General features: G+C 35.5%; 1 protein-coding gene and 1 long non-coding RNA gene across 2 annotated transcripts; both read right to left on the bottom strand.

Moving 5' to 3' along the window:
* Nucleotides 1-3,022: 3,022 nt before the first annotated feature.
* Nucleotides 3,023-3,474, bottom strand: LOC142166172 (uncharacterized). Its single transcript, XR_012696362.1, has 2 exons — nt 3,350-3,474; nt 3,023-3,252 (listed from the first exon to the last, which is right to left on the bottom strand). It is a non-coding gene; the product is annotated as an uncharacterized LOC142166172 (long non-coding RNA).
* Nucleotides 3,475-3,809: 335 nt separating this feature from the next.
* Nucleotides 3,810-10,852, bottom strand: LOC107810120 (UTP--glucose-1-phosphate uridylyltransferase-like). Its single transcript, XM_075224650.1, has 21 exons — nt 10,587-10,852; nt 10,406-10,453; nt 9,586-9,677; nt 9,354-9,444; nt 8,119-8,179; nt 7,961-8,038; nt 7,809-7,859; nt 7,634-7,707; nt 7,066-7,138; nt 6,886-6,943; nt 6,693-6,739; nt 6,534-6,599; nt 5,646-5,678; nt 5,206-5,258; nt 5,034-5,109; nt 4,894-4,950; nt 4,675-4,758; nt 4,474-4,575; nt 4,286-4,390; nt 4,087-4,158; nt 3,810-4,001 (listed from the first exon to the last, which is right to left on the bottom strand). The coding sequence occupies exons 1-21, from the start codon at nt 10,667-10,669 to the stop codon at nt 3,975-3,977; spliced, it is 1,431 nt and encodes a 476-aa protein (XP_075080751.1). The 5' UTR covers nt 10,670-10,852; the 3' UTR covers nt 3,810-3,974.
* Between the last annotated feature and the right edge of the window lie 240 nt (nt 10,853-11,092).

Below are 11,092 nucleotides of genomic sequence, written 5' to 3'. Positions count from 1 at the left end.
ATGAAGAATGATTTTGCCCATTGGAGTTTTGCGGAGAAGGTGGAGCAAATTTACTATATATAAGCCGAAATTAGGCCAAGGTGGAGATTTGTAATATGGCCAAATTTTTATGACATTTGCCATGACATAATATCCATTATAACAAATTTGTGGTTCATGACATTTGCCATGACATAATATCCATTATAACAAATTTGTGGATCATGACATTTGCCATGACATAATATCCATTATTAGGCCAAGGATTTCTTGCTATAAATAGAGGAGTTTCTCCTCATTTGCAAACACACCAATTCAAGAGCTTTTCACTCTTGTCTTTCTTTCTCCTCCTTTATTTCATTATAGAGTATTTTATAAGAGAGTGAGTGTTGGGAAATACTTGTGTGAACCCTTTCTTTGGAGTGATCTTGTGAGGTTATTCTCTTGGGGTATTTGGGATTCACTATTAAAAATTCGGCAAAAACCGACCAAGGTCGACCGACCAACTTTGGTCGGTTTTTCAAAATATTTTTTTTAATTTTTTTTTTACGAAACCGGCCAACTTTGGTCGGTTTTCTTTGGCGCAAAAATGCGGGAAACTATTTTTGAGTCCCGCGAAATTTATGTTTCAAGAAACCGACCAACTTTGGTCGGTTTTTCAATTAAAATAAATAAAAATTAATATTAAAAAAACCGACCAAAATTGGTCGGTTAATTCGGCGGGTCATTTAAAAAAACCGACCAACTTTGGTCGGTAATTTTACTTTTTAATAAAACCGACCAACTTTGGTCGGTTATTTTCGTGCGAAAATACAATTAAAGAGTATAAATCAAATAAAAGACAATCTTAAAACAAAATGTACCAATGGTCTAGTGGTAGAATAGTATCCTGCCACAGTACAGACCCCGGTTCGATTCCCAGATGGTGAATCTTTTTATTACATAATTAAAATACCGACCAACTTTGATCGGTTTGTTTTGCAATATGTTTTTTTTTAATTTAATTGACCGACCAAAGTTGATCGGTAATTTCCGACCAACTTTGGTCGGTATTCCTTTTCGACCACAAAAATACCGTCCACACGTAAATGATCGCGTTTTGGTCGGGTTTTGGCCATTACCGACCAACGTTGGTCGGTTTTTTTGGTCGGTTTTTACCGAATTTCTAGTAGTGATTAATTAGAGTATTTACTCTAATTTTGTACTCTTGTTGGTATAGTGAAATTGCTCATCTCCGCTTGTAGACGTAGGTCACCTTGACCGAATCACGTTAAATTTGTGTCTTTTTTATATTCTTTAATTGCCGTTATTATCAACTTCCATTGTCTTTGTTATTGTCATTATACCATTGTTTGGCTAAATTCCGTACTACCCGGGTTCCCGATCCTAACAAATTTGGTAAGAAGTTGAAAGGATATTCAACGATGGCTTACGAGAAAAATGAGAGAAATAAAGATGTGCTTAAAAAAATGCAGTTATTTTCTACGCACCCTATATGAACGCAGGATGCCTTGTGCATCGGGCCGTTCTTTACCCTATATTTCACTCTCTAGCTATTCATGCATCGTAGATGAATTAATTGAAATTAAAATATAGTAACGCTTTGAAGCTGTAAATAATTAGCCAAACCCATTAATATTGTAAATGAACAAAAGGTTATTCAATGCAATTTTATAGCAGTTGAACTCGTTCTTGATGATTAATTGAACTTCTTCGCTAATTAATCATGTGCATCATGATATTATTAATTAACAGGATTATGGCTCGCCTGTGCATGAACTACTAGTAGTATTTTATAATTAAACCTCTTCGTTATCAATAAGCAACTTACACTTCAAAACCTATATGTATTTAGGATTTAAATTATATTCATTGATAGTGTAAAAAGATTTTCTTACACTATATTTTGATCTTCTATTATAAGACATATTTTTTCCTTTTTTTAAGGCTACCAATTAATGTTTGTAGAGAGCATCACGTGCAATTGCCTTAACTGTAAGTAAGAATTTCTTTAACAATATCAGTATATTTTGACTTACTATAAGATTTGTTTTCCATTTTTTTAAGGTTACTAATTAATGTTTGTATATGCAATTTCCTTTTAAGTGACTACATAGACACTATAAATATCCCATCCCTCTAAGAGTTTCGTATCGTAGCCTCAACCTTAGGTTATCTTTTCTTGTTTGAAGTTTCACTTTGAAGAATATAACTTAATGACAATGAGGAGCAGTGAACGCAGCCTTCTCGTTCTGGTTTTCTTGCTTGTTTCATTCTCGGGTATATATAAATGAGCTCTCTTCTTTCCTTCTCCCTTTCATTGTCTTTTTCTTTTTCTTTTTTTTTTAAAATGCTTTTGATAGTCTTTACCAGAAAAGAAAAGTGGAGTTATTCTAGTAGGATCTTCTTTTGGAAGAGTAACTTGGAGCAACGGTAAAGTTGTCTCCGTGTGGCCTATAGGTTACGGGTTCGAGCTGTGGAAGTAGCCACTAAAGGTTGCATTAAAGTAGGTAGTCTACATCACACCCTTGGGAATGTGGCCAGTTACGAAGCCAAAAATTTCCCCGAAGGTGTTCAGACTTTAAAGAAGTAAAAACATTTCCTCACAAAGGATGTTCGATATATTTTATATACATCTAAAATCTAATATTTTACTTATATACACAGTTAATTTTTCATAATATTTCAACGAAGACCACCCTTAGCAAAAGGTAGCTTCGCCCCTGAATGTGGCCCTTCCCCGACCCTGCATTAATTTTTCATAATATTTCAACGAAGACCACCCTTAGCAAAAGGTAGCTTCGCCCCTGAATGTGGCCCTTCCCCGACCCTGCATGAAGGGGGATACTTTGTACATCGGGTTACCCTTGCCCTTCTTTCGGTTAACTTTTTGAGATTTTTTCCTCCTTGGGGATTGACTCCAATTACTCTTAAATATCATGAATGTTCAATGTTGATCAAAATCTTGAAGCAAGTGTTCTTACTAATATCTTTTGATGGTACTGAATGCAGTGATGCAAGTTAACCATGCATTGGAACCAGATGAGGAAAGTGGTACTACTCAAGAAAGACATGTTGGTGAGTACAGAATAGGGCCAACATCGTGTTCAAAAGACAACATTACAGTAAACCAAGGTCCCTCAGGGACACTTCCGAATGGCATTCCGACCTACACAGTCATCGTCTCGAACGCGTGCGTCTTTGAAAGCTGTAGCAGCATCTCCAACATTCACCTGAGTTGTGGCTGGTTCAGTTCAGCAAGACTCATAAATCCTACAATTTTTAGGAGACTTGGTTATAATGACTGTCTTGTCAATGACGGAAAACCTTTAACATCTGGACAAACAGTTACTTTTCAATATGCCAATACCTTCAGTTATCCTCTTTCAGTTTCTTCCGTTACCTGCAGCTAAAGATGGTTTTGTAGATCTATTAGTATGAGATGCTCGAATAGGGTTAGGTAGATATAGAAACTTTATATAGTTCATTTCAATTTATCTCCAATTGAGGTGTAGTTAGTTGATTGATTTAAGGATATAGAATTTTACATAATTGGATTTCAATTGGTCTCGAATTGTATGCATGTTATGCATTGAAACCCAACTATTTTACTCAGTCGACAGGTAATAGACGAAAATGAACTCCCGAGCTACTTACAATTTGAATAGAATAAAAAGATCCAACAAAATCATATAACAAAAACATCTGTTGATGTTACTTCAAACATATACGAGATTTGCATATATTTTCTTAAGCAATCAGTTGAAATTTGGCTGATTGACGTATATCAAATTCCCTGAAAATAAGGAAGTAGACAAGCTACAGAGATATGAAGAAACAAACTATATCGAGTTCCATAAGGTATACAATAAAGATTTCTGTAGCAAACAATCAAAATTGTTCATTTATTTAAATTTTGAGGCAAAATTACATTCAGTACAAACAAAATGTACTTGCTGCAGACTCGCTAAATCTATTTAGCACCAGTAGCTCCTCTATATATCCTCAGGTCCATTGATATCCTGGAAATTGATGTAACAGCGTCAAAAAACTGAGTTAAATCTAAATCTGGAAGCTCCATTAGTAGTTTAGATCAACTATATTTACCTTGTTTGCAATCACAGCACCATCTGGAATTTCTAGCTTCACTCCGGATTTGGCAGCAACAGTTACTTTCCCCTGGAAAGTCAGAAGATGTAAGACACTATTAGATTCTGAAATAACACAAACAAAAATAGGACAATATCGTTGATATGTCGTCAACAATGGGAGCATACGTGAAACAGAACAAAGATTTGCTAATTACCTTCAGAGTAACTCCAGATCCAAACCATACATCACCCGTCACCTTTAAGCTATCTAGATCAATGATGCTGGGAATAGACTTGAAACGACCTAAGAAGTTGGCCACCTAAGAAGACAATATAGTAACTGCGTTCAGCCAAATGTCATATAATTCTACAGCACTAATCTACTTGAGGAGTTGATGTTAACCTTCTTGAATTCAGGTCCCAACTCAATAGCTGGGTTTGATGGATTAGACCTGGCCGGGTTCCGGATGACATAGCCTTCATCAGTCAAGGTGTAAAGATCAGACTGCAAAGATAAAAAGGTGAATGAGCACACTACATATCACTTAAGCTAACTGGGGATCGATATTATCAGAAATCAACGCAATGCCAGATTGCAATTAACCTGGACAAGAAGCAGATCTGAAGTTGCTTTCACCGGAAGGAAACGAGATCGAGGAACATTAACACCAATAGCCCGGTCAAAGAACTGGTTGAATAAAATGGTAATGAGTAATCTTGATAGGGGAAACATCATCAAGAAAGAGAAACCAAAATGACAAAAATATCAAGACTTTAAGGTATGAGTTTGGGTATTTAAAGGTACAGAGTTAAGGTTGCATACCTTAATTGCAGCACCAGCAGCAGTTTCAAGTTGAAGAACCTTGACTCCGTCCACTTCCTGACAATAAATATTGGCTACCTCAGGCACTTATACAAAGCGTTGCAACCTTGGACACATGCTAAACAAACAGAAACTGATACCTTCGGGTTGGGAATAATCTCCATCTTGAGTGCGTCTGCTTCTACAAGTCTTTTAATAGCATTCAGATTCACCCACCTGCGCAACAGCAAGGATTCAGTCAGCACATGCTTCATTGACAAGGAAGTGTCCAATATAAAGCTTAAAGTAGGTCATAAGACTATTCCGACTTACAAGTTGTTGGTGTTGAAAATTTTAAACTTTTCAATTGACTTGAATTCGTTGACCTGCATCAAGAAAGTGAAAACTGAACATCAAAACTAGCTACCTCTTGGATGAAATGGAAAGAATAATCACATACATCCTTCATGTTAAAGGGATAAAATTCAAATTGGGGAAGAAAAAGCAATGCAACCTCAAACTCATCTTGTTGAATAATACCACCAAATATTGATCTAGCAGAATAAATGATCATTTGCAACTTGACACTAGCTACATAAAGGACATAGATGGATATATACATTTCAATAATAAATTTCAGTCCAATTAGAGAACTGTGGACTAAAAGTAGTATATTTAGAAACCTAAGTAACTTTCCAGTTTCCACCTTCTAATAACATTTACATATAAAGCATCAAAGGGAAAACGAGGAAGAAACAGAAGATACAACTCACATGTTCATCAGGCACTTGTGCAATTTCCAAAAGCTGCAGCACCACACAAAACAGATGTTTAATAAGCAAATTGATAGATATGATGTAAAAGGCATGCAAGCAGAGCACCATAACTATCCTGAGTCTCTCAGAGAAGCGAGAAAATTACAATGAGTGCCAGCAGATCTGAAGGACTTTCTATATGCAATTCAAACTAATTTGTTTTTAAAGTATCTCAGCTAGGACTAGCTACAGAGAAGATTGAATTAACTGATTAATCATGATAGGAGGCAGCCATTTAAGTTAGTTTGATTAGATGTGTACTTATAGGTACAGCTGAAATCACCAAGACCAAAGACCAAATTCACCTTCTAAAGCTCAACCTTTAAGATTCTTAACATTGAACCATTGTACTTTTAAAAAAGTGGGTTCAGACCTACTATTTGTTGCAACTCAAGTGTATTTTTACCTAAAATTTTATGTTCCGCATCAACAATACTGGGCTCGAATGAACCCAATGCCGCAATGCTGCAGCCGCCTCTGCATAGGATTAGTGCTTAACACCTAAGATCCAATCTCAGAGTTGGTGTGCACTTTGTCTTGAGTAAGATCTCATACAAGCACATCATCAAACTATATTTAACTTCACAGGTACTGCCTTTTCATGGTCACATGTGCAATCTTGGGAGGTAGCAATATAAAGGGCCAGAACATAAAAAGTGACCCCAGAACTCCTCCTATAGACATATTTTAATTGTTCAAGTTAAGTACACAAGATATAGGTAGTTTAGTTATACTTGTTTGTAGGTTGTTATCGAAACATCTATGTGCTCCAGATGATACATGGACCGGAATTGCTTCTGAGCTTCAAAGATAAGAATCTAAAACAAAAAATATAAATTGCATTACCTGTACTTTTCCTTCATATGAGATTAGGGTGCCACCTTTGACATCAGCTAAAGTTTTGGGTGTAACCTGCAATACTCATCAAGCTGTAACATCGCAGAAACTATATACTATTTTCACCTAGGAAGATGCAGTTCTAAAAGAACAATATCAAGTCAATACCTCCATGCAATACTCGTTCTTGTTTTGGATCAAATGATTTAGGATTTCTGCAATGCAAAATTAAGGAAAAGATAATGCACTTTACATGACAATTGAGAACAGCTTTACTGAGAAAATCTTTCATGATTGAGATGTCATTAAATGCATACAAAACTGTAGTGTAATTAACAATGAAAAATCATAGCAAGGATACTCAAATCAACAATGGCACCCAAGTTATCTGAGTTCGCAACAAAGACATATTCCTTGCCCTGTGGAAGATTGAAAGATATAATAATTAATAGGCAACATTTCAAGCAAACAGTAAATGTAAAAAAAACCGCCATAATGCCTGCCATAATCAGAAGAAGGCAATAATTATGAGCACCAAAACCTTTGCTAGTAGTGCATCAAGCTTTCCACTATTCGCCAAAGCAGGGAAAACATCACCATGACCTGGAGGGTACCTGTATATGAGAACAATGTACTTGAGCCAAGTGAATGTAGCCATATCTACAAAAGAAAGAGACTAGAAAAGATGGACGAGGAATCATAATTCTTAAAGTCTACTCGACTGGAAATATTGGTTGGAGTAAGCAATTCAGCAAAGCTAAACCAATGAAACAGCCAGCTTTACCAAATAATTTTGTCTCATAACATAAATTACCTGCATTTCGGTAATCATTCTTGAAGCAGAAAAAACAGTAGAATATATAACCAATGAAACAAGAAACTACATACAAAGCTAAATGAAGATAAATTTTCATTATAAGTTACAGGTTATTCAGATCAACAGAACAATGAAACCCCAATTGCTAGCAAGGGAAAGAGGAAAATCATAATTTCAATGATTTTGATCTAACTATTTTTAAATGAAGTGATTTATATCTAACTTATCTCAGATTAAGATTCAATTTTAAAAGGCCATCATCAGAGGAACCACATCTTAAACTGTCAATTACCATCCATCTTTTCCAGAATTGCCTTTGCATGGAAGTGGGGAGAAATCTTCGGTAACCAAGCGAGGGTACTGGCTCTGTACATATTTAACAGAAAACATTAATTTATCTTTTCAAATCCAAAACTTTTCAAGTGCAGATACAAGCTGGTTGATACTTAACGTTAATTCACACTAACCTGATTGAACGTATGAATCTCAATGTTTGAGTTTGCATATTTTTCTACAATCTACATAGGGAATGAAACGGCAAGAAGTCATCACTTGCGCTCAGCCAAACAGGAAAAAAGTTAACCGTGGAAGAGTAGACATCAAAGTTAAATTATTTCACCTTCAGTGTATCATCATGGGTGTTGAACGAATTCATCAAAAGAAGGGGAACAGTGCATCCATACTTGGCATTGAGGGCCTACAGAGCAAGAGTTAATCGGTGAACAGGCAAAAGTGGAACATCATGACGGATAAAATGATCCATTAAGACACAGGTACCTCAATTTGCTTGACAATCAAGTCAAGGAATGTCAAACCATTACGAACTTCAATAACTGATCTGCATCAAAGAAACACAACCTTCAGGTTTCCTGCATCTATGAGATCGATAAAATTGAAACTACAATGTTTCTTTTACAAGGAGAACATCAAATCCGTATGCAATTGCAAGTTTCTGAAAGCTAATATTTCTGAAAATGGAATGAAAGCCAGGTCTTCCTAAATTTTATTTTTTTTCTCTAGCTTCCAGCGGTATAAAATACTTGAAAAGATATACATGGTAAAAGGAGAAACACATTTGCATGGTCACATTATTCACAGCATGACAAAGGAGGATAGATCAGAGCCTCCAACAGGGGAGCTGAATGATTGAACAAGATCTAATTACACGCAGTCACAAACCATCTTACTTTTACCGCGACCTGAGTTCTTAACACTTAAAAGGGGGGAATCTTAGTAGTGCAGTTGGTTGGCTACCCGATTCCCAATCTTGTAATCCCATCCCCGATTTCCTCTTCCCCTTCCCCTCCCCCCTATATATAGTTAAAGAAATACTTAAAAGGGCATCACAAGCAGCAAATTTGTATAGTAGGTGTGTATATTTTATAGCATTCCAGCTCCGCCAAATTCTAGTGGTAACTAGATCATGTAAGTTTATGGTTGAAGATACCTCGATCAACCAAAAAACACAACTTAAATTACTATCTCATCTGATGACATCATGCATTAAGAAACAGAGTATAAAAGTAAAAATAGATAGCCACTTAAAGTATATCGCTTTATAGTCTCCCCTAATGAATGCACTAAAGCAGAGTATCATGTGGTAACATCAACCAGTGCACACGATTCAGAAATTTCCGGGATCCAGACAGATTAGTCTATAAAGCAGCATCAGATGAAAAAAGACATAGAAGGTTGAGTACAGCGCTTTGTATCCACCAACAGTATTCACTTCCAAAATTGTTGCTGTAAAGGTGGGTTAACACCAATAAAGCAAGCTAAATGAAGTCACATTTGCAATATACATTTGTTTTCTACTATCTTATGACGGTGGTGTTAGGGCCAGCTAACACGCAGCTCGACTATTCAACCGGATAACTGCTACCTCCCATCAGCACAGGTATCGGGTAACTCTGTCCACCAAGGCTTAGGTAGAGGGAAAGAAATGACCTCCGCTGGGATTAGAACCTGAGACCTAAAATTGGCAAGGAAAAAAATAAGCAGCAAATACATACTTAGGACCAGTGCATCCCATTGTTGTGCCCAAGCCTCCATTGAGCTTCAGGACAACAAGTTTGTCCAAAAGCTTCTTAGTCTCCACATGATCTGCATTGATTAAGATAGTCAAGCACCTCGCCAAAAACATTCAAATGGATCTAATCCGAAACAATCCATGCACCAAGCTCACACTTGTTGATAACGATATGATAGATGACAAAAAGATAAATTTTAGAAAAATACAAATACCTTCAGAAAGAGGTGCTAAATTGTCATAAGGCACCACTATCTCATCAGTTGGCGTCTGGATCTTACTCCATTCAACGTGCTGCGCTTCTCCACTACGATTTTGAAATTCCACAACAGATCAACAGTCAATAAGCAAAAATAAAACATAAGAAAATCAGAAATGTACAGTGATTCGCGTTTTGAAAGCTACAAACTAACTTGATCTGCAAAGCTCGAAAATTGATGCAAATGTTCCAAGGAGTAGAAAAAAATAGTACTATACTACAAAGCATCAACTGATCCAGAACAATCACAAATTACGTAAATATTCAACATTATAGCACATCAAGAATCTGATAAATTACAATTCTAATCACGATTTCAAAATGCCATGACAGATCAACAGTCAATAAGCAAAAATAAAATCAGAAATGCCAAGTGATTCGATTGCGAGCTGTAAACTAACTTGATCTGTGCAAAGCTCAGAAAGTTATGTAAATTTTCCAAAATTTGGAAGAAAAAATATATACTTCAAAGCATCAACTGATCCACAACAATCACAAATTGCATAAATATTCAGACTTTAAAACATCAATGTGATAAATTACAGTTCTCATCACAATTCTAAATTAGTAATTAGATAATAACACTTCATGTAAAATTTATGCAAATTTTCCAATGAGTAAAAAAAAAAAAATACACTACAATCATCAACTTATTCACAACAATTAGAAATCACGTAAATATTCAGCATTTAATCACATAAAAAATCCGATAAATTACAACCTTAATCATCACTATTATTAATTAGTAAATCAGAGTAATAATACTCCAACTGTACCTTAGATAGCGACCGACAAGGTTAATAAATCCAGATTTCTCATTTTCACTGCCAAAAAAATTCAAAAATTCATCAGCATCTGGATCCAGAACAAAATGAAGCAACAAAAATAAAAAATAAAAACAATGTAAGAACAGCACAGAAATGGAAAATTTGAGACGAAAAATGGAGAATTAAGTACCTGATTTGGTTAAGGCTGGCGACAGCAGATTTGAGGTTAGAAAGCTTATCGGTATCAACATGAGAGAGAGTAGCAGTAGCCATAGCTAAGATTATGTGATCTACAGAGAGAGAGAGTGAAAGTTCTCGAAGATCGAAGAGTGTGAATCAGAAGAAAATATACAGAGATAAAGAGTGTGAAGAGTGAGAGGGAAGAGAGAGGTGTATTTATACGGTGGTGAGAGGGAGAGACTGTGTTGGGCTGGTATTCCAAAACAGGTGGCACGTAATGAGAGCAAACGTCAAAGGGAATGAAGATAGTAAAAGAATTTACGTCAAAATTATGAATCAATTTATCGTAATTAAGTAATAAATTGAGATAAAAATATATATTAACATTATACTTTAATAATAATAATAATAATAATGTATATAAAGATACAAGTCAAATATCTCTATAACATCCTTATTTATTTCGAATATTTTTGGATATTATAGAGAAGTATTTTTATAGAGAACATATATTAT

Source organism: Nicotiana tabacum, chromosome 11 (genome assembly GCF_000715075.1).
Source record: "Nicotiana tabacum cultivar K326 chromosome 11, ASM71507v2, whole genome shotgun sequence".
NCBI lineage: Eukaryota > Viridiplantae > Streptophyta > Magnoliopsida > Solanales > Solanaceae > Nicotiana > Nicotiana tabacum.
This window is presented reverse-complemented; position numbering and strand designations above follow the sequence as displayed.